Genomic DNA, 25,839 nt, shown 5'->3' on the forward strand with positions numbered 1-25,839 from the left:
ATCGAGTTGAGTTCAAACGCGACAAACATTTTGGCCGCCAATTATTCTGTGACTCGCCCTTGGCTTAGGAATTAAATGAAATTACGCGTAGAACTCGAAAAAAGTATAGTATCAATTGTTTAAACTAATGGCCACGTTCCAAGACCTCATTGACCAGCTGGTTGCCGCACGTACCCCAACTGAACAAAAAGTGCCCACAAATTATGCGTAAGTTGTTCATTAAATAATCGAGTACTTTGAGTTAATTTTACGATGTTCATGTAACCAAAGGCCTCTGGAATTAACGGAAGAAGATATTGCAAAAACGCACGCGCTGCTTGACGGAATAATAATAAATCCATCTGTGCTCAATGAGGTTATGCGTGAAGATCCTGCACTATTTCCAAAGCATGTGAAGAGAGCACTCAAGCATAGAGCTCATCCAAAAAATGAAGAGTAAGCGAAATACTATAAAATTAATTCACATTATTCTCAAGAACACCATCTAATGCTCTTTGCCTTGCCACTAAAGTCGAACCCTCCAAGCAGTAAAGAGAGATTTGGAGGCTATGAAAACAGAGGTTAGCCAGCTTAAGAGGGAAGCGGAGAAGTTTCCAATGGTAATCAACATACTAACATATATCATTTTAACTTGGGTTGACCTAGTTTCCCGTTCACGTAATTCTAGGATAACCGATCAACAAAAGACCCATCTGAAGTCCTATCAAACTTAAGTGACGTACAGGGAAAGCTCACACGGCATATCCAAGAGTTTTGCTGTATGTATGAAAAGGAGATTGCGCAGTGGGTCAAACATACATCTTCTGAAGCGGATTCAACAGGTACTTTTATTATCTATTGTATGCTTTCCATGTCTCTCACCACCTTTGTCAACCATTTAGGTCAACAGCTTGGCCATTCTGTAGAGAAAGCTTATAAGAATTTCACAGTGCTGCAATCAGTAAGTAGAGACTACAAAAAAAAAAGTGGGTGAGATTGGTTTTAACGACTTTCTATCGTCCTCAGTTTCTCCGTGATCTAGAGAATGTTCGCGCATCGCATAAAGGCATATTCAATAGCCCGGCCACAAATAATATTGAGGCGAGCCGAGAGACGGTAAGAAGGCTAGAGGAGATGGAGAGTATTTTGATGCGGTCAAAGGAGCTACTGTAATTCTATATCCTCCTGTAAGATATATTTGAAGATATCTCATAAAAATTTCACTGTTGTGCTAGAGAATTGAAGGGAGTTGAAAATAATCTTTGAACATTGTTTTAATAAAGTAAAAAGAAGAATATAATAGAACACGATGGATCAGGTAATTTTATTTACTGCTTGCCAGTCTTTTGAGCCTTGAGGACCTTCTTGACGATCTTCTGCTCCTCAATCAAGAAAGCACGGACAATACTAAAGTTGAAAAATGAGGGTTATTAAAAAATGCCCAGCGCAAGCGATCTCACAAAACAGCAAACATACCGGTTGCGAACGCAGTGGGCGCAGCGGCTTCCTCCGTAAGCACGGTTGACGGTCTTTTCGCGCTTGGAAAGAGTGGCATACTTGCGGGGGCGGAGGCAGGGGAGCTAGAGGAGAAGATGCATCCATCATTAATCCAAACAAATCGGGATCATCTGGTCCACCCATTCACTTACACCAGCGAGAGTAAGGCCGCAGTCACCGCAGCGGGGACCGTTGGCAGGCTTCGTCTCGTACAAAAAGCGAAGACGACCACCTTGAAGTAAGAAAGAGGACCGATTCAGTATTAAGTCAAAATCAGAAAAGCCAGCATGGATGCTTTACCAGGCGTCTTAATGATCCGGGTACGGTTTGACCGGGTGTTGTAGGAGAGGCGGCGACGATAGGTAAGACGCTGGGCCATTTCTTATGGATTTATCTTCGTCTAATCGATCAAAGGAAGGAGCATTAGCACACTCGCAAAAGGACGTATCACTGGGGATGGATGGAAGAGCGCAATGCATCCATCACGAGTTCATACATATCAGGCATCCCGCCTCCACCAGCACCTCTTTTTTTGTTCATATCTTACCTCTTGGAAACGATGGATTACAAAGAGGAGGAACTTCTTGTGGGAAGTAAGCTGTAACTTTTTTCACTCTCGAATTTCGAATCCAAGCCACAGTGTCTGAAGTGGGATCTTAAGTCCCAATTCATCAAATGTCTCAAAAAATTCAAAGACATTGATATAACGATTGCTCACTGATTATTTTCAACTATTTTCAATTATTTCCATTTAATTCACTGCAAAGGAGGGACTCGAGCATGATATTCCTCTCCCCTTCTTATTTCAATCTGGCATAGATATTTTTTAAGGCAACCCATTATATCTTGAAACCACTTTCGCGATGGACTATTTCTCGAAATTCAAGCGAAAGATATCCGTTCCCAAAACCCAACCGACGAGCGCGATGCAGCTCGCAAAATTCCACAAATGCTGGAATTACGTTCACGTAGCTAATCTCCAGATTTTCCTACCGCCCCTATCGTTCCCTAATTATTTTCAAACTTATATTTAATGAACAGAACATCTTCTTTGTTGAGGACAAGAAGACCAATCTCCGAATTGAGCAGACAGATATCTCGAACAAGATTCGAACGTTAGTGGATCTGCTGGTTGACGAAGAGGCGCGTCTGGATGAAAGCACAACTGAGACAGGCGCTTGCATGGAATACTTCCTTAAGAACGGGGTGCTTTCGGTCCTTGTCAACCTCTCGGAAGCCGACTACCCCATTGGGATGCGCGGGGAAACGATCCGTACCGTCGCTAGCATGATAAACCTGCTCAATGATCGGTTTCTTGTGCACAATGCCGTGCATAAGCCCACTATTAAACTGCTGCGCACATGCATCATGGACGAGCGGCAGAGTGAATTATACCATGAGGATTTGGTTGATTTAATGTATATCATTTGCTCAAAAATCCACGGCTTCCCCGCCCTCCTCAATGTGTTCTTCCATGATAAGCAGTGGCTTACCACCCCACATCGACGTGCTCAGGGGAGAGAAGCAGCCCTGCCCACAATAGGCGAAGAGGAGGGAGATGATCGGCCCCTAGGGGATTCGCCCGCACGCAATAGGCCTCACAGTCTCGCCACCCCGCCACCCACTTCCCCCAATACCCCCCATCTCTCCATCAAGCGACCAGAGTACGAATTCCTACTCTTCTCCTATCTTCTGAAGTTTGTGCACCGTGAGGGCCGGGCGGGTGACTTTGCGCGCACCGGCCTACTCTTCCTCGTTGAGATGGCCACCGGGGCGCTGGGCGAGTTTATTCTCGAGAGTGATTTTGTGACCATCTTGGCGGCTGGGCTCGGGGCACTCTACTCGCAGTTGCCACGAAAACTCGTGGTCACTCAAGTTGCCGATGGGGACCCCGCACACTTTCTGCTTGCCTCTGACAACGATCCGAGCTCTCAGCCAGGCGGGATCGGGGTCGAACTCTCCTCCAATCCAGACTTCCAGACTCAACTGGATTCGTTCCAGAAATTGCTCGAGTTCTGCCAGGATGTACTCACCCGGTGCCCAAACACCGACATTTCCCTTGCTCTTCTACGCAATGTGAAGAAGCTCTTCCTGCAAAACATCCTATACCCTTCGCTTTTGGAGTGTTCGGATGCGGACGGCTCCACGGTTGCGGTGGTGTCCTACATTGATTTGATCCTGTGGACGCTGCAGCAGGACGAACTCGTGGATCTGGTGATGGGCTTTCTGATGAATGGAGAGAGAGCAGAGGATTCCTCGTACTTGCCGGGGGATCCGATGCCAGAGGACGGGTTTTCTCTGAAGGACTTGATCTTTTCGTGCCTGCAGTCGAGTTCGCAGCCGACCGTGATTGCCACCCTGAAGCTGCTCCACACTCTTATCACGCGCCATTGCCGATACTCGTTAAAGCTGCTGATGTTGGAGCTGGATGAGCCGCAATCAAAAGGACGCGCCGGAGACGAGGTCGAGAATGGCGAAGAAGTTGCCGCCGGTGGAGTGCCTGCCACCACCGCCACCACCATCGGGCACCACCTGCGGGAGCTCGAGATGTTTTTCTCCCTGATCACCTCCATTGACTCGACGTCTGCGGCTCTCGATAACTCCAGCTATGAGTGCTACCTTCGGGATGCAGAACTGGCCATCGAGGCCGACTTTTCCCACCAGCACACGCCCGCGGCCCCCCAAAAAGCGCCTACGAGCAGGCTCGAGAAAAGAAAGAGCTTCAAGTATGGTCAACGCCTAGACACGCTTAAGCCGCCGGTGCAAGTTCCACAAGAGGAGTCTCGCATTATTCCGAAGCACAGGTTGAGTTCGCGGGATCCTCTGCTAAAGATCCTTCAGGACTCTTTGTCGCACTACTTCGCCCATTCATCGGAGCTGAACCTGGTGCTGACAGGGGTGATCACCGCACTTGCGATTTGCCCCTATCGATCGTTGGAGGGCTGGCTCATCTTCCAGGAGAGCGATCGGAAGGGAGTGGATTCGTACGGGGAGGAGGACGGAAAGGTGCATGCAAGCGACATCTATGGTCGAAGACCGTTGACCTCCGAGACGGATTACGAGGATGAAAACGAGGACGAGGAGAGGGAGGAGGGCGACATGCACACGCTCGAAAACCGCGGCATTGCCAACGCCACGGCCCCCGCCATGTTCGTCTCATTTCCGCCGTTTTTCACGCTCCTCAAGACCCTCACCCAGCAGATTGAATTCTACCGCTCCGAGGTGGAGGGGTTCGACCGGTATCTCGAGGAGAGGCGCCGCGGGCTATTATTTGGCGAGAATTGGGAGGAAGAGCGACGAGAGGATCCCTCCGGCTCCCCCTTCTCCACCACGACCGCCTCCTCCACCGCCTCTTCCACCGTGGCGCAAGCACAAATGGCCGCGGCGGGAATGGCCGGGTTTTTGTCCCCGGGGAAGCGTGTGAGCAACCGCCTCCGGTCGCCGTCTGCAAGTCGCGCCGGCGGAAAACGTGAAGATAGCCCCAGCTTTCTGTCGCCCCAAGACCCCTCGGCCAGTCCCCACCCCGTCCGATCCACCCTCGCCCCCCACTCTCCCCTGCACCAACATGCTCGCAATACCCAGCGTATCCGTGTGAAACCCCTCTTCCCCCACCGATTTGTCAATCCAGGGGAGGCGGAGGAGCGCATTCTCGATCTGGAGGAGGACGACGAGGACGTGTTCGCCCCGAATCGGAAGAAGAGCGACCCAGAAAACGGACATCCAAAGGGCATCAAAGAGATCAGCCTAAGCAATTTGCTTAACAACGTGGTCATTCTTGAGGAGGCCATCAAGGAGATAATCGCCATTGTGCAGGTGAGGCGAAGTCTTGGGATCGATGAGGTGCGGTTTGCATGAGGTTGGTTGGCATTCTTTTTTTTCCCCCCTTTCTATCGCTTTTTTTTTTTGGAAATATATTATATCACCTTTAATTTCTCGCTGTAAAAGTTTCTAATTTTTTATTTTTACTTTTTTTTTTCTCATCCGCCTTCTCACTTTCTCTACTTTGTTTTGTTTTCACTTTGTTATTCCACTTTTTTTTTTCCTTACCTCTCTCTCTCTTCCTCCATGCTTAATTTTCACTGTTAATATGAGTTGAAATCTCTCCTATCCATTTTAATATTGTTTTTATAAAAAAGCCTAGCGAAATGCGCTAGTCAGACAAATGCAATTATCGCTTCGGCCAATGGCGGTTGACGGAGTTGGAATACGGATTTGGAACGCGGGTCCAGCAATTCTCGCGAGACAACGACTCCTCTTTTCCATCTTTATTTTTCTTGGATATCCCACTCTGGCATCCATCGGTGAATGTTGTCAAGACGAGGTGGAAATGAACTCGAGGGATTAAATCATCTGTTAGTTTGTAATTGCTGCGTTTGCTTGTGTGAATCATAGTTTATTTTGCTATTCTTCATCATTCTTGTCATCTGCCTTTTATTTCTTCATCTCTGTATCAATAACATCATCTTGCCACTTTGTCCAGTCCCCTTTTTGTTACGTTTGCGCCCGTTTCACTGTCAGGTTGGTACCCTTGGATGGCGGACTGGAGGGGATGACTCGATGCGGTCGTCCCTCATCTTAGCCCATCTTCTCTCCTAGCCTCCTCATCCCCCTTCATCCTCCCATCTCATTCTCCTGTTACTGTAGAGCAGGCGACCGCATCCGCCCGCAACTCCAGCGTATCTATTCAGGCCTAGATTCTTAGACTTCACAGACAATCTTCATTAATAGACATGGCACCTCGACAGCTCAAGTCTGGGTTCCTCTCCGTGAAGGAAGATGGGCTCCGCTCGTGGATCTGGAGCAAGCGTTTCCTGATCCTGGACGAGCAACAACTCCGCTTCTATCGTAATGAAGTAACTAGTGCTTGGCCCTCTGCGAATTCAGCATCCCATCTTACTTACCGGACTTTCTCCTCCCCACGTGTAGCAACCCAGCAGCTCGAGCATTGCCTCGATCCCACTACGCGAAATTACGGCCGTCAACCGAACTGAATTGAAGCCATACTGCTTCGAGGTGACAACGCGCGAGCGGACCTTCTATATCTCATGCAAAAACGATGAGGAGTTGTACTCGTGGATGGACGAGATATATGGGGTAACCATTTTTGTCCCAGTTGGAAGAGAGCGAGCGCCACTGCCATCGATTCCTCGCTAACCTCTCGCCTCTTCCTAGAACTCCCCCTTGGGTGCCTCGGGGCCGACGAATTTCCAGCATCTGACGCATGTCGGATTTGACCCGAAAAACGGCATGTTTACCGGATTGCCGGATTCCTGGGCCCAACTCTTAAAAGGCTCGCATATTACCCAGGAGGACTATGCCAAGGTAATGTCGAGGATAAAGCTTCGTTTCCTAGAGCTTGGATGAGCTTCACGAACCCGCATCTTTCTTTTCCTTCCCATTTAGAATCCGCAAGCCGTGCTGGACGTGCTCGAGTTCTACATTGATCAGCAGCGTCGCGAACAGGACGAGCTTGGCGGCGGTCTCCTCAGCCTGATCCCCTCGTTTGAGGACGACTCCCATGGGTCCAAGACACCCTCGCCCCGCTTGGATAAGCCGGGTAGCAGAATTCTCGACTCGGGCTATAGCGAGCATCCACAGTATAAGCTCAACGGGAAGCCGAGTAGCAGCTCGCTACGGAACGAGGGGAGGGAGATGCCCCCCCGGAATCTATTCCCAGACCAGCAGCATGACCAGAAGCCCCCGAGCCGGCCTCCCCGGCCGCCACTTACCCTCGATATCCCAGAGATGGACAAGCTGCGGGTGTCCTCGCACTCCTCTCCGGGGAGCGGGCCCTCGCCAAAACTGAGCCCCGGCGGCGGGGGTGCCGCCGGCGGGCCTCCCTCCGCAAGGCTGGCGCCGCCCATGCCCTCCCCCTCCTATCTCCCCCCCCTCGCCCACCTCTATATCCCCGAGCAGGCAACAGCAGTACCCATTCCCCAGCATGCCCCACGCGAACCAGGCTCCGCGGCCGCCGCACCCCTATGACGGACGGGATCCCGAGCGGGAGATGCCAGGATACCGGCGTGACCCGCGGGAGCCGTACGATCGATCCCGCGAGCCCGACCCCCGGGATCAGCGAGAGCGGGAGCCCCATGACTGGGCCTATCGGGACCCGGCGGCCCATCCGGCTCCTATTCGCGAGCCACCGAAGCGGATGGAGCCGTCACGACCTCCCCCTAGTCCCACTCCCCCGGCCCCCTCCTCCGCTCCACGGCCCCCGCCGTCGACACGCCCCGACCCCCGAGACCCTCCCGCACCCCCTGCTTCCGCCCCGGCCCCCACCGGCAACCACGCCGCATCGCACGCGACCGAGAACGCGGCGGCGAAGCCGCCACCCAAGGTATCGCCGGCGGTGGCCAAGGTGAAGAAGGTGGAGCAGCGGATCAGCACGATGACGGAGGCGCAGATCATGGAGAAACTACGTAGGCTTTTTGTGTTGTTTGAGTAGAGTGCGAGCGGAGGTGGTCTGACCTGATCCTGCTTTCTCTCCCCTTCCCATAGGCTCCGTGGTCTCCAAGGGCGACCCGAACATGATCTACAGCAAGATCAAGAAGGTCGGGCAGGGCGCGTCGGGATCGGTGTACGTGGCCAAGCACCTGATGTCCAACCGCAAGGCCGCCATCAAACAGATCGATCTCGGCAGCCAGCCGCGCAAGGAGCTGATTGTCAATGAAATCCTTGTGATGAAGGAGAATCAGCACCCGAACATCGTGAACTACTTGGACAGCTTCCTGCTGCAGGGCAATGAGCTCTGGGTCGTGATGGACTACATGGAAGGGGGAGCGTTGACGGATGTTATCGAGAACAACGACATGACCGAGGAGCAGATTGCCCGGGTTTGCCTTGAGGTAGGAGAGAAGGTGTTGCGCGGCGAAAGGGTGATCCCCCCGACCTAAGCTTTTCTATTTTTGCCTCTAGTCCTGCAAAGGGTTGATGCATCTGCACACGCAAAACATCATCCACCGCGACATCAAGAGCGACAATGTCCTTCTCTCGGCGCAGGGCCAGGTGAAGCTCACCGACTTTGGCTTCTGTGCCAAATTGACGGAGCAGAAGTCGAAGCGCGCCACCATGGTCGGAACCCCCTACTGGAGTAAGTGTGCCTCTGTTTAACATACGCTCAGGTGACCCTCCCCCCCTCATTGCTTTTTCCCCTTTCTCGTTTCCAGTGGCCCCGGAAGTGGTGAAGCAGAAGCAGTATGGGGCCAAGGTGGACATCTGGTCTCTTGGGATCATGGCCATCGAGATGATCGAGAAGGAGCCGCCGTACCTCGACGAAGAGCCACTTAAGGCTCTCTATCTCATCGCCACCAACGGGACCCCGACGCTGAAGAACCCGCAGGCGCTGAGCCGAGAGTTGAAGAGCTTCCTGGCCGTGTGTTTGTGCGTCGATGTGAAATCGAGGGCGACCAGCATGGAGTTGTTGGAGGTAAGTGAAGGGAGGCTGCTTCGGCTTTGTCCCCTCCCCCCCCCCCCGTTTTTTTTCCCCACGTTGAAGCGAATGCGGAGCACTTTATACTAACTCCACCCATCCCCACGCTCCTCTAGCATGAATTCCTGAAAAAAGCAGCACCATCTGAGGCCCTTGCCCCTCTCCTCGCCTTCAAGATGCGTTAAGCCGTAAAAATGGGTGAAAATTTTCCTTTTTTTTATTATATATTTTTCTTTTCTGTCTTTTTCCTTTTCCTTTCTTCCTCTCTTCCTCTCTAAATCTATCTATCTATGATATAATAACTATTTCACTTTCTTCATTCCAAAAATGAATTTATTTTTTCATAATCCTAATGTTTTTCTTTCTCTTTCATAAAGAAATCAGTAATATGCCTCGTTTTTTTTTTTCTTTCAATAAAAAAATTAACAATCAGCGGCGGCGCTTGCGAAGCTCTTTGCTTTTGCTGATTTCATCTGCCCCTTCGGCGATGAGTTGATAGAGCGCCTCGTTTCTTCGCGCACACAGCTACTCGTAGCAATGGCGAGGATAAAAAGCAGTAGCGTCAGTCGGCTGAGAGAGGACCAGCATTAGAAGGCAGCATACTCTACCTTGACATCGTCCATAGTGATGGTGGTTCGCTTAGCGTGACGCGCAAATTGCTCAAGATCTACAGCCAGCGACTCTACGCCCCGCGCAGCCGCCAAGGAAGAAAGGGATAAAGACCATTAGCCAAGTAGTGTTTATCGTCATCAACCACAAACACAGCCAAAAAAAGGATGTGCGGTTCCATGGCGAAAGCGACAAAAGTGATGGAAATAAAAAGAGCAAAACAAGCTAATACAAAGTCCACAAAAAAAAAACAAACACTCTACCAGCTTGCTTGTAGACGAGATCCGCAAGACTCGCGACGAATTGGGGGGAGATCGTCATACCCAGTTCAGAAGCTGTGCACAGGAGATAAAAAAGGAGGGAGAGATGAGTGTCGGCCGATGCCGATGGATGACCGCATTGTGATGGTACCTTGCTCCTCGCTGAGTTTGCTGACGGAGTACCATATTGCCGCTTTCAATCGCTACAGGCAACAGTGCCGCACAGATCAGAGGCGGGATTAGTAACAGTGTGGAAGAGAAGGAGGAGAATTCCAAATGGAACCTGCTGAAGGGCCTCTTCATCCGGAGGCTCTGCCATGCTGCATGGGAGGGGGTGGGGAGGACGATGGCGGAAGCCCGCGAGGGCCAACGAAAACGCGTAAAAACCGCTGCGGAGGGTGTCGGGTGGTATCAGACGGCCTTCAGAGCCTCTAGCGGGGCCCTTGCAAGCAGGCTTGGGGCGCGACCATAAATAGGAAAAAGGGAAAAAAAAAGTTACCGCAAAAAGACAACAGCCATTCGTAGCATGGAGGATCCACACCGCACGAATAAGGAAGTATTTCATATGATTAAATAATACAGGGCCACGGCAGCCTAATGCTTGCCGATGCGCGCTGCAGTCGCAATGCAAAGCGGGAACGAAAAGAAGGCGAGCGATCGCATTGCGCGCCTGCGCATCCGCAGCGGCCTCCGCGGCAGCAGCTGGCCCCCCCAGCGCATCAGGGCCCGGGTGCAGGCAGGCGCCCGGCGAGCAGGCGAGGAGAGCCTCAGGGTGCTCGCGCCCACACAGTCCCCAAACACAAGTGGGCCCAAACTCAAACCGCGGGCGAAACAGGGTGAGGACGCGAGGAGCAAATGCGTAATTCCGCGAAATCCCACTAATCACGCCCCGCCGCTCGTCCACAAATGCACCGGATTGATGCATTGTCGCGCTCGCATCTCAAGCTCGCGAGCGCGGATCCTCAGCGTGCGGTTTCAATTGCCATCCGATCTGCTGGGTGACTCTATTGCCCTCTACACTGAACCTTAACGGGGGCCGCGCTGCTCTCGAAGCGCAAGATTGGCAACCCAAGCCTCGCATCGTCTGCACCTGGGCCCCGCGCGGCCCCCGCGCAGCGCAGGGCCACCGCCGGCCGCACCCGTTGCGCGCCTGGGCCGTGAGAAGAACCCGGCGGCGCAAGCGGCGCGACCTGGCGCGCGAGCGCGGCGGCGCGTGGACGCGACGGGGGGACAGAGTTTGCAGGGGAGAACAAGGAGAGCATCAGAGTGTTTATTTGAAACCTTGTGAAGCAATGAAGTAAGGTTCGCTATCGGGCAAACCAACCTCTAAGGAAAAAAAAAGCTAAAACTTTCTTAGCGGAGGAGGGAAATTCTGAATTTTTTTTTTTCCTTCCCCACTTATCACCTTATTTCTCCAGACTGCTCCGCTCTCCCCTTGCCTGTTTCTCCTCCCACCCGCCTGATTTCTCTGCCCAATGCAAATGTCCAAGCAGCCCTCAGAGGACGAGACGCCTCTCGACGCCCTCGCCACCGCCGCAGGCATGGTCGCCGGCCAGCTGGTCAATCGCCCCCCCGCGCACGCACCGCCGCCCCCGCCGCCCCCCTCCGTCTTCCCGCGCACGGGGCCAGCCCCATTGGCCCCGCCCCCCCCGCCTGCTCATCCCTCCATTGCTCCCGCGGTAAGTGTCCCTCCGCATTTGCATCTCTGCTTGATCGCCTCCCGAGCACAAGGCTGATGGCTGACCTCTCTTCCTCCTCCCCCGCTGTCGCCGCGCGATGGATCCACAGACCGGAGCCGACTTGCGGCCTAGCTCCTGGCCACCCATCCACCCTTCGCATCCCCAGATCCAGGAGAATGCCAATCCATCAGTGGTAGGGGGAATGGTAGCATGCTTCATGGATGCTCTCCCGAGCCTGCGCTAACCCATTCCCGCTGTAGGTTGCTCCACATGGCAGAGAGGGAAGCGCATTCAGCAACACGCATCATTCAGTGGTAAGTGCATCCGTCTGATTACTCGATTGCTCTTGGGAGCAAATGCAGCTGAATTCAACCGGTTCGTTTCGCTATCATAGCGCTTCGATCCCCGGATAAAGCGAAATGCGACCCACGCATATCTGGCCTACTTGATATACCAGGATTCGAAGAGGCATCAGTCGCAGCCACAGCAACAGCAGCCGCAACCACAGCCACAGCCACAGCAGCAGCAGCAGCAGCAATCACGACACTCTCCTATCAAGAAGCCCGGAAGGGTGAGCTTCATCCGCTCCCCCCCCCCCCCTCCTCTATCTGCACAGAGATCTAATCTCGCTTTTTTCTCCCCACCTAGCCAAGAACCAGGTCGAGCTGGTCTACCTCCAAACAACCAGAGTCTCCCCAGTCCACTCCAGGCCGCAGTTCCTCCATGCCCTCGCTCTATCCCTCCCCATCTCAGGTTGACTATCGACCGCCCCAGCCACCCCCTCCCCTTCCCCCTCCCTCCTCAACCTACGCCTTCCCTCCGCATCCACCCCAATCCCCCCTCTCACAACCCCAGCAACCACATCAGCCACAGCAACCGCAACCGCAACCTCAGCAATCACCATATCATCTTCAACCGCAGCAGCAACCTCAGCCACAACCCAATTCGCCCTCCCAACGCAGCATGCGACTCCCCCCTCCCAGTGCCCTTCTCCCGCCATCGCATTCGTTGCCGCCGCCGCCCCCCCCTCTTCAGAGCTACAAGTATCCGGCGCAGCCTGACGCCGGGCTCCACCATTCTCATGGGAACCCTCCGCATTCAAATCCACCAAAGTTGCCGTCTATCCATCAATTAACCCTGATACCTTCCACGAGAGAGGGGCAGCGGGCCTCATTGCCCTCCTATTCTCCGCAGTTTAGTCCCGGAGGGGCGCCGTCCTTCATGCCCCCTCCCCCTCCTCCTCCCCCTCAACGTCCGTCTCTCCCATCCCTGGCACGAGCTTTTGACCCAACCGCCCCGCCGCCTCCCCCATCCTTTCCAAACAATAGGCCATAGCCGAGTATATTGATTTTTTTCTTCTCAACTGCATGTTCCCCTCTGAAATTAATCCCCGTTTTTTCGCGCGCGTGTTTGTGTGTGTTTATTTGTGTGTGTTTGTGTGTGTAAATAAGCAAAACCGATCAGCAGGCGTGAATTATATACAGTATATTCCGCATTTTGCAAATTATTGTTTTTTTAATTTGTTTTTTTTTTCCGTTTAATACAATACTTTGGCCACCCGAAAACCCGTCACGCGATTCACAACAATTCGTTTCATTCCGCTCCACGCATGGTCTCGCGACGTGCTCTCCCTCTAATTTCGCGGAGCCCATCGCGCCTCCTCCAGACCTCCTGCCACCCGCCATCCTTCTCGATCTATGCTCACTGGCCATACTGCGCTCAAAAGTGTGTTTATTGTGCATTCAACAAATATGTGAACCCTCGCGTGGATCACGATCGCATGCGAAATGCCCTTGTAAGCGAACTACGAGAGGAGCTGCGAGAATACAGGGGCAGACCAGTTAACAGTATTTATTTTGGCGGTTCGTGATATAGAGCAATGTTACCGAGCTGGTTGATCTATTCTTCTCCAAGCTAATCTGCTTCTCTGGTTAAATAGGAGGCACTCCTAGTAAGTATGAATCCTAGTTGCTTTAGCAGCTGCATTCGCAGCCTTGCAAAAATATTGGACACTCACCTTGTGCATTGAATCCTTACTGGGTTTATTTCAAGCACTGGCTCTGGTATTTTTCCTCTCCCTTTTCACGAATCGGCTCCTTCATAACTCACATTTTTCTCTCTCCCCCCCCCCCCAGCCCTCGACATTCGAGGCAATTCTAGACGAGATTCGAAGTGTTTGCGATATCACACCCGATACAGAAATCACTATCGAAGTAAGTATATCGGCTGTTTCCGCTTGACTCGTTTACGAGCCCACGCTAATGCAAACCCCGTACCTCGGCTGGCCCTAGGGAAATCCCACGGTAAATGATGTCTGCTCCCTACTCTGCATGATTTGAAGCATTCTCAATAGTGTGTTGATCACATTCAGTCAGTGGAAGCCGATAGATTGCGCGAATTTGCTGCTCTAGGAGTGAATCGCGTCTCGCTGGGGATCCAGTCTTTTAACGACAATATATTAAAACTGTTGGGTAAAGCACTTTTGGTTTCGTTAAGAGTGGAGACGAACTGGTGGCTATACAAAGCTGTGCTCAACCTCTCACGTGAATAGGCCGAGATCATTCAGCTAAGGAGGCACTCCGGGCATTGCACCTAGCAAAGCGGCATTTCCCTCGGACGAGCTTTGATTTGATTTACGGACGCGGGGATGATTTGGAAGAGTGGAAAAGGGAACTGAGGCATGCTCTGGAACTGGCTGGAGAACACGTGTCCATGTACCAGCTCACCGTGGAACGAGGGACTCCGTAAGCTCCTCTTTTGCTACACGATTTTCTTTTTTTTTTTTTCACCGTAGTAAATTTTGTCGTCGGTTTTCCAGGTTTTTCAACGACGTGGAGGCCAAGCGTATTCGAATGCCAGACGAGGATGTCCTCTCCGAGTTCTATGAGGTGACGGTGCAGATCGCTCAAGACTTCGGCTTCACCCACTACGAAGTCTCCTCGTTTGCACGGCATCCCCGCGCAGTGAGCCGCCACAATTTCGGATACTGGAGAGGTCTTGATTACATTGGCATTGGGCCGGGGGCGCATGGGCGTGTGTGGGACCGAGAGGAGGGCAAAGGAAAACGAAACTTCCGGATCCCCCACCCGGAAACCTGGATGCGGCACTGTGAACAGCTTGGAAATGGGTAGCTACCGCATTCCTCAATGTTTAGAAAAGAATGGGTTTATAAATTCGTGTGCAAATAGGTTGCGAAAAAGCGTAAGTTTGCCACGGAGCACCTTCCAGGACGAGCTTGTTCTCCTAGCCCTGCGCACAACCCTCGGCATCCCCAACTCCCGTTTCTCTGCTTTGACGGGGATTCGGTTGAAAGACGCCCTGGATATGGAAGAAGTCGCAACCCTGATCGAAGGAGGGTTCTTAGTATGGGACGAGGAGGGGGAGGGAGAGCTGAAACGAGCCTGGTTCACTGAGGTGGTGGGGGAGAGGGAGGTGGGGAGTGGCGGGCTACGGCCGACAGCCAAAGGTTTGCAGATGGCGGACGAGATAGTCCCGCGCATCTTGAGAACCCATGTAGGATAGATAGATCTTGTATATACAGAGGTTGATTTCATTTACGTTGACCAAACGCCCCCCGTCCATATCCCTGTCTTTTCTCGACCTACTTTGTTTCATTATTTATTTTACGAAACCGAAATAATGGAAACAAAAACAAAAGAATAGAAATCAGAGGAAAAAAAAAAAGAAATGCTTAATGAATTGTCCCAACATTACACGCAAAAATAATCCTGATATTGCCTCGTTCCTTAAGGGAACGAGAGCAGGCAGCCATGATGCGAGAAGTGGTCGCTTCCGAAGCGACCATCTCAACACATCCGAGCAAGCATAATCTTCCCGTTTTACTTGGATCCGAATGGCTCGCCGATGTTCTTCCCCCTTAACTTCACGCCCAGAATTCGCTCCAGCTTGCCCAAAATCTGGTTGTTAGGAATCGCACGACCCATCTCGTAGTCGTTGATGATGTTGGCCTTTTCGTTAATGCGCTGGGCCAGATCTTTTTGTGTGAGGTTCTTCTCCTGTCGCGCCTTCTGGATTGCCCTACCGACGCTTATATCGATCTTGGGCGGAGGGGCTACCTCATTCTCGCGATCGATCTTGGCGAGATGCTGGTGGTCCGATCCAGAGTGCTTATTGCCAGTACCTATCTTTTTGTCTGTTGACACGACCGCTCCAGCCTAATGGATGCAAAAAAACCGTCAATGATCTTGGGTAATGATGATCATTAGGATTTTTTTGTACGTACACGTCGAGCGGCATTAATGTCCGCAGCGCTCCTGGCGGTAACGGCACGATCGGCCTTTTTACGGAGAACCTGTTCAGATTATTTATGAAAAAAATGAGTTATTCTGTTCAGATCTCCTCCGAATGAAAAATGATCTTTACAGTAACATCGTCCCATCCAACGTTGCTCATGATGATTGATTATTTAGAGTGCGTCAAAAAAGGGGGGTCGCGTAGGAAGGAAAAGGTGAAAACAACTAAAAAAGGGGAGTCGATCAAGCGATGTGGTATATATATATCCACGGTCGAAACTCGTAGAAAAATTAGAATTGTATTCCGCAGCTCAGGATGATGTAAGAGCCGAAATTTCTGCCTGGCATGGTAATTTTTGACGAGTTGACTAATAGGAGGGTCCAAAGAAGGGTGCACAGTTCCTCTTTTATTAGAAGGATTTATAAAACAAAAGACGCAAAAGAAAAAGGAAAAAATGAAGCCCCTTAAGCGCGGGCGGCAGCCTCGAAGTAGGCCTGGAGAGTGCCGTGAGGGCGAAGGAACTTGACATGAGCACCATCAAGAAGAACACGACCCTGCTGGCGGGCCTCCACGTATTCCTCGCGAGAGAGCTTGGTGAAGCCCCACTTCTTGGAAATGATGATCTTTTGACGTCCAGGGAACTTGTACTTGGAGCTAAGGATGTAAATAAAGAAACAAATAAACATCGATGTCTTGGATATTCTGTGTCATCATAATGAGAAAGAAAAATTACCGGCGAAGAGCCTCAATCACAACAGCCTTGTTCTGGTCCTTGGAGCGGATCGAGAAGATGATCTGGCCAATGTTCACACGAGCAACAGTGCCGTTGGGCTTGCCAAAAGCGCCACGCATACCGGTCTGCAATCTATGGGAGAAACAGCAGGCGATGGTAAGAATGTCTATTGTCTTCCAGGCGATCGTATAGAAGTTTGATACGCACCTATCAGCACCGGCGCACGACAACATCTTGTTGATGCGGATAACATGGAAGGGATGCACACGCACACGCATGTGGAAGGAATCCTTACCGGCCATCTTCGTGATGTACTTGTTAGCACAGATACGGCCAGCCTCAAGAGCTTCGGAGGAAAGCTGCTGGTATTCGTCGGACACGAGATGGACGCACAGAGGGAAATCATCAACGGAAGCCTTCTTACGACCGAGATCGTAGATCCTGATCTTGGGGTCTGAATTCAAAAATTAGTCAGTGATCAATCTCTTGCGCATGTTTGACAGAGGGACTCACCAGGAACACCACGGCAGAACCGCGACTTGGGATACGGCTTGTTCTTGCAGTACCTGTAGCAGCGAGCAGGACGGCGACCCATCTTTGTTTTCTAAAATCACACAAAATTGCCGGAAAAAATAGTCAGTAAAAAGTCATCTACTCCAAACGTCATATCTAGAAGTCCATCCATCCATCCATCCATCCATCGTTGTCCTTTCAAATTCTACTTGATATATGCCTGGTGGGTGTGCCCAGCAACAACTTACCTTCGATTACTAAAGGATGTGGGGAGAGAACGAACTCGCTGACGGGCAAAGAAAGCAGCTCTTTTACTCTCACTCAAAATTGCTGCGCCACATACCCTATATCCAACACGGAGCAATTTGTGCCTACTATCTTTGCGTGGGGCATCATGAATGGGAACACGCCGGCGATCGGTGATCTTCCCTCGGAAGTAAATGCATTGCGAGAGTCATTTGAGGTTGCATTTCTGCATCCCTGTTTTCATTTTCCAGCTAGCTTATGCTTCGTTGCTCTACTCTTAGGAGATCCTGTTGGATGTCAGCACGATCGTGGAGAACTATCGAAATTCAGCTAAATTGTACGAGTAGCTATTGGAGCTCACACATCTTTCTCTTAACAATTTTTTTCCATACACTAGAGGCGTCCCCCATATAATGACGCGACCGCCTGAGAACACCCTGAAGCAGCTTCTCGAGCGGAGGGGTAAATTCGAGTCGAGCTGCGATCAAATTTATTTGGAGCTCACTCAAATTCGGAGCTGGCTTGAAGACCAGAAGAGAAAACAGCAGCAAGAACAGCAACAAGAGCAACAGCAAGAACAGGAACAGCAAAATCCACAGCAACAAGAGCAGCAGCCTATGCAGGAGGATAGTCAAGAGCAGGTACTAGAACCGCTGGAAGAACTGATGCAAGACCTAGTATAAGGTCTGGGGTTCTGTTGGAAGTAGTGACTATTATGTCACGAATTCCAGTCTCGAATTTTCCTCCCTCAACAATGGAACCACAGTGGGATACTTGCGGGATATTCATTAAGTGACGTATTCTGTTTTCGAAAAATTGGTGTTCTAAAATTTTTTTGTCCTTTTTGTTGTCGGTTTACTTTTGCAAAGAGGTAGTTCTTTCCTTTCCCTTGTGTCGTTCAACCGTCATCTACTGGTTGATCATCATAAAAAACTATAAAAAAATATAAAAAATATAAAAAGAAAAAATATATTTTTCTTTTTACCTGTATACCTTTAAAAAACTAAAAAAAAACTAAAAAGCAAAAAAATATCCTTGGTATAGTTTTTTTGCATATATATAAGATCTTTCGTTCGCCATGTCCGCTCCCGTTGCTTCTTCTCCTGCCCAGCAGAACGCCGGCCTCCCTCAGCAGCAGCCCCCTGCTGCCGACCAGCAGCAAGCTAATCAGTTCCCTCCCGCTGCCGTTGCCGCTCCCACTGCCTCTGCCTCGCTCTATGTTGGTGAGCTTGACCCCTCCGTTACGGAGGCTATGCTCTTTGAGATTTTCAACATGGTCGGCCCCGTTGCAAGCATCCGTGTGTGCCGTGATGCCGTAACCAGGCGCAGCCTTGGATACGCCTATGTCAACTTCCACAACGTGGTTGACGGTATGTTTACGTTTCATCGGATTTATTTACATCTTGCGTATTGCAGTCATCCTTCTTGTTTATCTGTTATTGACCCCCTCTTTTCCCTATTTTTGGCGACGATTAGGTGAGCGAGCTCTTGAGACACTCAACTACACCCTGATCAAGGGCAAGCCATGCCGGATCATGTGGTCCCAGCGTGATCCTTCCCTGCGTAAGTCCGGTGCAGGCAACATCTTCATCAAGAACCTGGACCCCTCGATTGACAACAAGGCCCTGCACGACACCTTCTCTGCCTTTGGCAACATCCTTAGCTGCAAGGTTGCTATGGAGGAAGACCGGTCCAAGGGCTATGGATTTGTGCACTATGAGACCGCCGAGGCAGCCGAGAATGCGATCAAGCATGTCAACGGAATGCTTCTGAACGACCGCAAGGTGTACGTCGGACACCACGTGCCTCGCCGTGAGCGCATTGCTAAAATCGAGGAGCTCAAGTCCCGTTTCACGAATGTGTACGTCAAGAACCTCGACACCGAGATGACGGACGAGCAGTTCAGGGAGATGTTCGCGAAATATGGCAGCATCACATCCGCTGTGGTTCAGCGCGATGAAAACGGCAAATCGAAAGGTTTTGGATTTGTCAACTTCGAGAGGCACGAAGACGCTTCCCGCGCCGTCGAGGAACTGCACGACAAGGAAATCAACGGAAAGAAACTCTTTGTGTCGCGTGCCCAGAAGAAGACGGAGCGCGAGGAGGAATTGCGCCGCCAGTACGAGCTTGCTCGTCTTGAGCGCCTCAACAAATACCAGGGCGTCAACCTCTACATTAAGAACCTCGAGGACGATGTGGATGACGAGCGTCTGCGCCAGGAATTCGGCGTGTTTGGCGTGATCACCAGCGCCAAGGTCATGCGCGATGACAAGGGCCAGTCCAAGGGCTTCGGCTTTGTCTGCTTCTCCTCCGCCGACGAGGCGACCAAGGCCGTCACCGAGATGAACGGCCGCATGCTCGGCACCAAGCCCATGTATGTTGCTCTTGCCCAGCGCAAGGATGTCCGCCGCAGCCAGCTCGAGGCCCAATTCGCTCAGCGCCAGCAGCTTCGCTTGCAGCAGGCTGCCGCCGCTCAGGGCATCCCCGCCGCCCCAGGATACCTTCCTGGCTCCCCTATGTTCTACCCGCCCGGACCTGGCTTTATTCCTCAGGGTCAGCGTGGTCCGGTGTTCCCTCAGCCTGGTATGGTCCCCCGCCCCCGCTGGGCCCCTGCTGGTAACCAGCAACCTCAGCAAATGCACCCCGGAGGCCCTATGCCCTACCACCAGATGCCTCAAGGCTTCGCTGGCGGTCCCCCGTCCCAACGCCCTGGCCGACAGCCCCGCCACCCCCGTGGTGGAGGCCATCACGCTCGTCCCCCGCACCAGCAGGCCCCCAGCGGTGAAGCCCGCCCTCAGCGCCCCGGCTCTAACCTTACTCCATCCGCCCTTGCTGCCGCCCCACCGGAGCAGCAGAAGCAAATGCTCGGCGAGACTCTCTACCCTCTTGTCATGGGCGCTAGCAATGCTGACCTTGCTGGCAAGATCACGGGTATGTTGCTCGAGATGGACAACAGCGAGCTCCTGAATTTGCTTGAGGACGATGCCGCCCTCAAGGCCAAGGTCGAAGAGGCCATCACAGTATTGCGCCAACACAATGCAATTCCCGAGGAGGAGGAGGCAGCCAAGGCTGAATAGAGGATTTTCAGTACAGGCTAGGCATATTACACCCGTTATGGTTCACATGCTCACCGAACTTTCCATTTTTTTTTTCTTCTTCTTGTATGCCTCTCTGGTATTTGGGGGTGGGTAGCTTTGTGGTTGTGTTTTTTTTTACATTTTCAACTTAAAGTTTCTTAAGCTGTCAATATGACAATGAAATGTGTATGAGATTTCATTATACATTTAGTTTTTTAATTATCATCAATGCTTGCACACAAACTTGTGGGTGAAAAACAAAGACGGAATACAAACAGAGGGGGGGGGGGAGCAAAATCTAATCTTGTTTCCGCACCTACTTCTATGCAACCTTCTATCACATTGTATGCTGAGTATTTCGTCTTTGCTTGTCCACAGCGTGGCTCGAGTAAAATTTGGCAAGGGGTGCTTGGTGTTTGCATGAGCTGAGCCTATCTTTTTTACCTCCTGTTTTCTCGTGGAAGTCGGCGGCCGGAGAACATCGGGAGAACAGTGATTCACTTTTACCCAAAGGTTCCTTTCCTGTACGGTTGAGTCAACATACTGAAAACGAACACAGTTTGGTCGTTGTGCCACTGCTGTTGATCGTGAAAGGCAGTCACAAGGGGGGCTTGGATTGTCAAGGTCAACCAAATACGAGGAACTTACTGGTTGACCAAGTGAATAACGAGAGGTAATTCGGCTCACACCAACCTGCCTGGGGATTGAGATTGCAATTACAACAGCAATATTATGCTCAAAACCATGCTAAGGCCGGCCTGGGGTTTGGTTTATTGTACCAATCGCTTGGGCTTGTCACGAACAATACCTAGCTGTTACTATAGTGTAGCAAGTGCGATCGAGCCTGTAAAAGAAGACACTAAAAACGCAGGTATGCAAATTCTCGTTACAGATTGATTAGAACATTACTGAACAATGTTCTCAATAGAAAATGCTCCCCGCATCACCCGGGATGCCATCTATGTCAATAGCAACACTTATCCGACCGATTCCTACACCAATATAACACCCTCCATTCTCGCAAAAACCACACGACGTCTACATCTTAATCCTCGACATCCAGTCAGCATCGTGCGGTCTCTAATAGAGTCCCATTTTGGTCACTTTACTCCTTTCAACAACTTTTCTCCCGTCGTAACTACTCGCCAGAATTTCGACGACCTTGGGTTTCCTGCCGATCACCCGGGTCGTGCGCCCTCCGACACCTATTACTTGAATGAAAATATACTACTTAGAACACATACCAGCGCTCATCAGCTAGAGGGGCTAAGGAGCGGGAAGAGCAAATTTTTGATCAGTGCCGATGTATATCGACGAGACGAGATCGATGCAACTCACTATCCTGTGTTCCACCAGATGGAAGGATTCCAATACTTCGAGGCGAAAGCGGTCGAAGAGCAGATAAAGGCAGACATGGCCTTGAGAAAAAATGGCCAATGGGACAGATATGCTCAGGACGAGACCAGAATCTCGGACCAGAATCCTATACAGGCTTGCCATGATCCGGTCGCCTCCCACCTCGTAGGTAATCATTTGAAGTGGGCCTTGGAGGGAATGATCCGATCGGTATTTGGCCTAGCATCGAATGGCTCCGAGGACATCAAGGTGCGGTGGATTGATGCGTACTTCCCTTTCACGAGTCCGAGCTGGGAAATGGAGGTGTTTTTCCGAGGACAGTGGCTGGAAGTTTGTGGATGTGGCGTGGTGCAGCAGAACATCATGAACATGGCGGGTAAGGCCGAGTCTATCTTTTATTCTGAAGATTTGAACTGCGAAAGAGAACACATTTGAATGATTTTTATGCTGAAAATAGGACTGCACGAGAAAATCGGATGGGCTTTTGGGTTTGGACTCGAGCGCATCGCTATGGTGCTCTTTGAAATACCCGATATCCGTCTGTTCTGGTCAACCGATGAGCGCTTTCTTTCCCAGTTTCAGCCCGGGACGATCACCAAATTCCAGCCATTCTCCAAGTTTCCACCTTGTCCCAAGGACGTCAGCTTCTGGCTAAATGATCCAAACCGTTTCCACGAGAATGACATTTGTTCGGTGATACGCGAGGTGGCAGGGGATATTGTTGAAGATGTGAAAAAGGTGAGCATCATTACGAGTCTCTTGTGCGCTTTGCAATCACCGACTTACCTTTTATTTGCAGATCGACGATTTCACGCATCCCAAAACAAATCGAAGGAGCCTTTGTTATAGAATTGTCTACCGCTCTATGGACAGGTAAGGAACCCAATATCCCACATGGAAAAAAACAGCTGAATTGATAACAATGATTATATAACCCCACTCCTGTAGAAATGTTACGAATGATGAGATCAATTCAATCCAAGAGAAGGTTAGGCAGGAGATTGTTGAGAAATTGAATGTAGAATTACGATAGTATCATGAAAGTTTATTGAATAAAAAGCAAAATTGGGAATTAAAAAGTGAATTAATTTTGCTGCGCCAACCAGAGGTGCCTTGCCATTTATTGTCACTCTAGCTACCAACTCTGTTCAGTCGAAATATTACTTAATACATTGGTTTATTTCCTCCCACGGACATGGAGAGATCGCCCACATCGAGTAATGGTCCCTCCAACAGCCACTCGCCCGCCAAAACTGCTCAAAAGAAACCGAAGAAGCAGCCGAAGAAGCTCAAGCCTGAAGAACTGAATGCAATGATTCAAGATAAAATTTCGCAGCTGGAGACAGAGAGTACTCAGGAGGATGAACAGGAAAAAGATATTGGTAAGTACGATGAGCAAAGCGGTGGAAAAATGATATTCTGGCATTGGATCTCCCTTCTGCTCTTTCTTTGTAACCTTTTGCTCGCCTGCAAACGGACGGCGAGAAATCGCATTTGAAAGAGCATTCTATAACTTAATTTTACGTGTCTAAAGAAAACGTTGCGTCTACACTTGCTCCATCTATTTTTGAGCCTATTACTAACCGAATTTCTGCTTCCAATGCTTAGCCAAGGCTATTCGTAAGGCAAACAAAGAGATTACCCAGATAATTCAGTCCGAGGGAGAAGATAAGCTGAGCACGATTCACCAGAAGTACATGGAGCTGGTAAATGTCATTTCCCTTTGTTTATCCTCCCCTCCTGAGGAATTTTGAGCAACAGCTTGGAATGCATTTTATTGAGTATCTCTTCAACACCAAAAAATATTTAGATACAGGAGTCGAAGCGCCTTGAGCATGACCATGCGCGGCTGAAGAAGAAGCATGAGCTACTGCAGAAAGAGAAGGACTCTGGTTAGTGGATTCCCAATGGGCGGAATGCCATGGCACTCATTCTTTTATTTCCTTACAGCCAAATCTGAATTGTCCAAAGTTAGCTCTCTGAAAAACAAGCTAGAGAATCTGTGTCGAGAATTACAGAAAGAGAACAAGCGGATTAAGGTCTAATAGCTGCGCTGTTTGGTGGGTCATGTCATCTTTTATTTACACGCAGTGGTTCTTATTATTAGGAAGAGAGCAAATGGTTGGCCATCACAGAACAGAAGAAGCGGGAAGAGCTCTCGACAAAGTTTGAGAACCGCCTATGGGAAATTAAGCAAAAGTTGGAGGAGGATTCAGATGAGACTAAGCGGCGGGCTGAAGACAATGAAGTGTAAGTTCTCAAGGCATCGTTTCTGGCAGGGAACAATGACCTAACACTGTGGTTGGCTAGTTTAAAGGATCAGTTTAAGAGTATCTTGGAGGAATTTGAGCTACGAGAACAGCATTTTAGTTGGGTTCTTAAATCCAAAGATCTAGAGCTGCAGCTTTATGAAGCGAAACTAGAACAACAACGACAGCTGACCGAGCAGGAGGTGGTGAAGGCAAGGATTTTTCATTTTGGCAATCCCTTCGTGCTCCTGTGCACTTACTCCACATTATTCATTAGGCGTCGCAACTTAAGCAGGCAGAGTCCGAGTTACGAAAGCAGCTTAATCTCTACGTGGAGAAATTCAAACAGGTCGAGGAAACCCTCAACAAGAGCAACCAACTCTTCCTCACGTTTAGACGTGAAATGGAGCTGATGACCAAGAAGGCACGAAAACTTGAAAAGGAAAACACAACCATTCGAACAAAATGTGATACTATGAACCGGAATTTACTGGAAATGGCAGAAGAGGTAAACCACTCTTTTTCCGCCTATATGCAAAGCATTTGGTAAACCCTATTTCGTTTAGCATTCGAAGCACGAGAAAGCACTAGAGGAGGCGAATAAGAAGAAGACCAAGCTGGAGAATTTGTGCCGAGCACTCCAGGTAAGTTATTTCCACGAGATAGCTTCCGTAACCCAGAATTTAACCCGCGCCCCTATTCTCTTAACAATCCAAAGGCGGAGCGCACTTCTCTCAAGAAGAAACTCGAACAATATGAACCTTTAACGGCAAATGTGTCGGGTCAGCAATCGCGCTCAGACACGCCCGACTCAGTTGACCAAGGGTCCAAGGAGGGAGGTGAAGAAGATGGCGGGAATGAGAAAGAGGAGCAGAGGAAGGGTGGAGTGTAACGAGAAGAGGAGGCATGGTATCTGGCTTTTTTTTTTTTGCTCACCATTATTGTAGATTTTTGTTGATATTCAAGGTGTGCTTTTTATGACAATAAATTGAACCTTAACGAGCAATAGTTATCACCTCCTATTGCTGTGAGTGTGATACAAGTTAACTGCACTTGTAAATAGATCACGTTAGTGCAATTAATATATACTAAAGGAATTATAATATTTAGTCGTAGAGTTTGTTATATGAGCATATCGTATTTGAGGAAGAATTTAGATACCTATACCTGTATCTTGAAATGAGGTGGCTAGAATATAATAGATTATCTAGCCACAATACTCAAGTTATATTTCTAAACTGCTTAAAGGATATGACAAAATGAAAAAAGAATGGACACAATGATTAAATAGAGGGATATAATTTTCAATTTCAGAGTGCTTCAGATTGGCCTATATCCGAGATTTTAAAGGGGATGGATATATTTTAGATATTTAAAGATTATTTAGGTTTAGGAGACACTATATTTTCGTAGTAAGATGGAAGAGCGAGCAATACCGAAGTGTGAGATAGCAGCCGGAGGTATTGTTTATCGAAAGCAAGAAGAACAAATTGAAATCTTACTCATCGAGGATCATTATGGGCGTTGGACCTTGCCCAAGGGGAAAAAGGAGGATGGCGAAACTGATGAAGAAAATGCCTTGAGAGAAATTAAAGAAGAAACCGGAATTGATGGAAAAATTATCGAAGAGTTACTTACTATCGAGTATCAATACGACCACCCCACTCATGGTACGATAAATAAACGGGTTGTATATTATCTAGTGGAGGCGGTCGGTGGTTCTGCAACTCCACAGCTTGAAGAAATTCTTAATGCGGCATGGTTTACAGCGGATGCTGCCTATAAACTTCAACAAGAAAAAGGCTACGAAAACAATCACGCTGTCTTTTGCACTGCATTTAACAAGCTTAACCATATTCCGGAATAAAAATATAGCTTTATAACCGTTATAAATGCTATCTAAAATCGACGAAAAATTAGGCCAAGCATTTTTGTCATAATATCAAGATACAGGT

The 25,839-nt window shown here is 49.9% G+C and overlaps 17 protein-coding genes across 17 annotated transcripts; 11 read left to right on the forward strand and 6 right to left on the reverse strand.

Moving 5' to 3' along the window:
* Positions 1-127: 127 nt before the first annotated feature.
* Positions 128-1,152, forward strand: VTP21DRAFT_1737 (uncharacterized protein; the record flags this gene model as incomplete). The annotated part of the gene is made up of 6 exons (XM_069391857.1): positions 128-207; positions 271-435; positions 512-599; positions 668-821; positions 882-940; positions 1,006-1,152. 6 exons carry the CDS (start codon positions 128-130, stop codon positions 1,150-1,152), a joined length of 693 nt encoding a protein of 230 aa, XP_069251074.1.
* Positions 1,153-1,307: 155 nt separating this feature from the next.
* VTP21DRAFT_1738 (60S ribosomal protein eL34) lies at positions 1,308-1,855 on the reverse strand (the record flags this gene model as incomplete). The annotated part of the gene is made up of 4 exons (XM_069391858.1): positions 1,308-1,386; positions 1,456-1,559; positions 1,629-1,708; positions 1,777-1,855. The coding sequence occupies 4 exons, from the start codon at positions 1,853-1,855 to the stop codon at positions 1,308-1,310; spliced, it is 342 nt and encodes a 113-aa protein (XP_069251075.1).
* Positions 1,856-2,339: 484 nt separating this feature from the next.
* VTP21DRAFT_1739 (uncharacterized protein) lies at positions 2,340-5,331 on the forward strand (the record flags this gene model as incomplete). The annotated part of the gene is made up of 2 exons (XM_069391859.1): positions 2,340-2,444; positions 2,518-5,331. The coding sequence occupies 2 exons, from the start codon at positions 2,340-2,342 to the stop codon at positions 5,329-5,331; spliced, it is 2,919 nt and encodes a 972-aa protein (XP_069251076.1).
* Positions 5,332-6,206: 875 nt separating this feature from the next.
* Positions 6,207-7,461, forward strand: VTP21DRAFT_1740 (uncharacterized protein; the record flags this gene model as incomplete). Its single annotated transcript, XM_069391861.1, has 4 exons — positions 6,207-6,329; positions 6,403-6,570; positions 6,649-6,798; positions 6,880-7,461. The coding sequence occupies 4 exons, from the start codon at positions 6,207-6,209 to the stop codon at positions 7,459-7,461; spliced, it is 1,023 nt and encodes a 340-aa protein (XP_069251077.1).
* A 22-nt stretch (positions 7,462-7,483) lies between these two features.
* Positions 7,484-9,093, forward strand: VTP21DRAFT_1741 (uncharacterized protein; the record flags this gene model as incomplete). Its single annotated transcript, XM_069391862.1, has 5 exons — positions 7,484-7,898; positions 7,978-8,324; positions 8,395-8,569; positions 8,646-8,905; positions 9,025-9,093. The coding sequence occupies 5 exons, from the start codon at positions 7,484-7,486 to the stop codon at positions 9,091-9,093; spliced, it is 1,266 nt and encodes a 421-aa protein (XP_069251078.1).
* Positions 9,094-9,337: 244 nt separating this feature from the next.
* Positions 9,338-10,702, reverse strand: VTP21DRAFT_1742 (uncharacterized protein; the record flags this gene model as incomplete). Its single annotated transcript, XM_069391863.1, has 5 exons — positions 9,338-9,433; positions 9,517-9,590; positions 9,781-9,852; positions 9,929-9,980; positions 10,061-10,702. 5 exons carry the CDS (start codon positions 10,700-10,702, stop codon positions 9,338-9,340), a joined length of 936 nt encoding a protein of 311 aa, XP_069251079.1.
* A 79-nt stretch (positions 10,703-10,781) lies between these two features.
* On the reverse strand, positions 10,782-11,039 carry VTP21DRAFT_1743 (uncharacterized protein; the record flags this gene model as incomplete). The annotated part of the gene is made up of 1 exon (XM_069391864.1): positions 10,782-11,039. The coding sequence occupies one exon, from the start codon at positions 11,037-11,039 to the stop codon at positions 10,782-10,784; it is 258 nt and encodes an 85-aa protein (XP_069251080.1).
* A 213-nt stretch (positions 11,040-11,252) lies between these two features.
* VTP21DRAFT_1744 (uncharacterized protein) lies at positions 11,253-12,791 on the forward strand (the record flags this gene model as incomplete). Its single annotated transcript, XM_069391865.1, has 5 exons — positions 11,253-11,456; positions 11,566-11,661; positions 11,717-11,770; positions 11,851-12,027; positions 12,105-12,791. The coding sequence occupies 5 exons, from the start codon at positions 11,253-11,255 to the stop codon at positions 12,789-12,791; spliced, it is 1,218 nt and encodes a 405-aa protein (XP_069251081.1).
* Positions 12,792-13,065: 274 nt separating this feature from the next.
* VTP21DRAFT_1745 (uncharacterized protein) lies at positions 13,066-15,285 on the forward strand (the record flags this gene model as incomplete). The annotated part of the gene is made up of 10 exons (XM_069391866.1): positions 13,066-13,318; positions 13,396-13,407; positions 13,509-13,519; positions 13,592-13,669; positions 13,748-13,759; positions 13,828-13,927; positions 14,008-14,200; positions 14,275-14,583; positions 14,645-14,969; positions 15,115-15,285. 10 exons carry the CDS (start codon positions 13,066-13,068, stop codon positions 15,283-15,285), a joined length of 1,464 nt encoding a protein of 487 aa, XP_069251082.1.
* A 10-nt stretch (positions 15,286-15,295) lies between these two features.
* VTP21DRAFT_1746 (uncharacterized protein) lies at positions 15,296-15,869 on the reverse strand (the record flags this gene model as incomplete). Its single annotated transcript, XM_069391867.1, has 3 exons — positions 15,296-15,631; positions 15,700-15,768; positions 15,840-15,869. 3 exons carry the CDS (start codon positions 15,867-15,869, stop codon positions 15,296-15,298), a joined length of 435 nt encoding a protein of 144 aa, XP_069251083.1.
* Positions 15,870-16,174: 305 nt separating this feature from the next.
* On the reverse strand, positions 16,175-17,038 carry VTP21DRAFT_1747 (60S ribosomal protein uL16; the record flags this gene model as incomplete). The annotated part of the gene is made up of 4 exons (XM_069391868.1): positions 16,175-16,364; positions 16,444-16,575; positions 16,651-16,897; positions 16,957-17,038. The coding sequence occupies 4 exons, from the start codon at positions 17,036-17,038 to the stop codon at positions 16,175-16,177; spliced, it is 651 nt and encodes a 216-aa protein (XP_069251084.1).
* Positions 17,039-17,350: 312 nt separating this feature from the next.
* On the forward strand, positions 17,351-17,885 carry VTP21DRAFT_1748 (uncharacterized protein; the record flags this gene model as incomplete). The annotated part of the gene is made up of 3 exons (XM_069391869.1): positions 17,351-17,419; positions 17,484-17,539; positions 17,600-17,885. 3 exons carry the CDS (start codon positions 17,351-17,353, stop codon positions 17,883-17,885), a joined length of 411 nt encoding a protein of 136 aa, XP_069251085.1.
* A 395-nt stretch (positions 17,886-18,280) lies between these two features.
* VTP21DRAFT_1749 (uncharacterized protein) lies at positions 18,281-20,279 on the forward strand (the record flags this gene model as incomplete). Its single annotated transcript, XM_069391870.1, has 2 exons — positions 18,281-18,572; positions 18,679-20,279. 2 exons carry the CDS (start codon positions 18,281-18,283, stop codon positions 20,277-20,279), a joined length of 1,893 nt encoding a protein of 630 aa, XP_069251086.1.
* Positions 20,280-20,286: 7 nt separating this feature from the next.
* On the reverse strand, positions 20,287-20,701 carry VTP21DRAFT_1750 (uncharacterized protein; the record flags this gene model as incomplete). Its single annotated transcript, XM_069391872.1, has 2 exons — positions 20,287-20,426; positions 20,596-20,701. The coding sequence occupies 2 exons, from the start codon at positions 20,699-20,701 to the stop codon at positions 20,287-20,289; spliced, it is 246 nt and encodes an 81-aa protein (XP_069251087.1).
* Positions 20,702-21,011: 310 nt separating this feature from the next.
* VTP21DRAFT_1751 (uncharacterized protein) lies at positions 21,012-22,668 on the forward strand (the record flags this gene model as incomplete). The annotated part of the gene is made up of 5 exons (XM_069391873.1): positions 21,012-21,150; positions 21,208-22,011; positions 22,093-22,373; positions 22,435-22,508; positions 22,584-22,668. 5 exons carry the CDS (start codon positions 21,012-21,014, stop codon positions 22,666-22,668), a joined length of 1,383 nt encoding a protein of 460 aa, XP_069251088.1.
* Positions 22,669-22,830: 162 nt separating this feature from the next.
* VTP21DRAFT_1752 (uncharacterized protein) lies at positions 22,831-24,776 on the forward strand (the record flags this gene model as incomplete). The annotated part of the gene is made up of 9 exons (XM_069391874.1): positions 22,831-23,017; positions 23,244-23,341; positions 23,446-23,527; positions 23,586-23,674; positions 23,743-23,885; positions 23,946-24,096; positions 24,162-24,392; positions 24,451-24,528; positions 24,603-24,776. The coding sequence occupies 9 exons, from the start codon at positions 22,831-22,833 to the stop codon at positions 24,774-24,776; spliced, it is 1,233 nt and encodes a 410-aa protein (XP_069251089.1).
* Positions 24,777-25,301: 525 nt separating this feature from the next.
* VTP21DRAFT_1753 (uncharacterized protein) lies at positions 25,302-25,751 on the forward strand (the record flags this gene model as incomplete). Its single annotated transcript, XM_069391875.1, has 1 exon — positions 25,302-25,751. One exon carries the CDS (start codon positions 25,302-25,304, stop codon positions 25,749-25,751), a length of 450 nt encoding a protein of 149 aa, XP_069251090.1.
* Between the last annotated feature and the right edge of the window lie 88 nt (positions 25,752-25,839).

The sequence above is a fragment of the Calcarisporiella thermophila genome (genome assembly GCF_041956535.1).
Source record: "Calcarisporiella thermophila strain CBS 279.70 unplaced genomic scaffold VTP21scaffold_12, whole genome shotgun sequence".
In the NCBI taxonomy this organism is placed as follows: Eukaryota; Fungi; Calcarisporiellomycota; class Calcarisporiellomycetes; order Calcarisporiellales; family Calcarisporiellaceae; genus Calcarisporiella; species Calcarisporiella thermophila.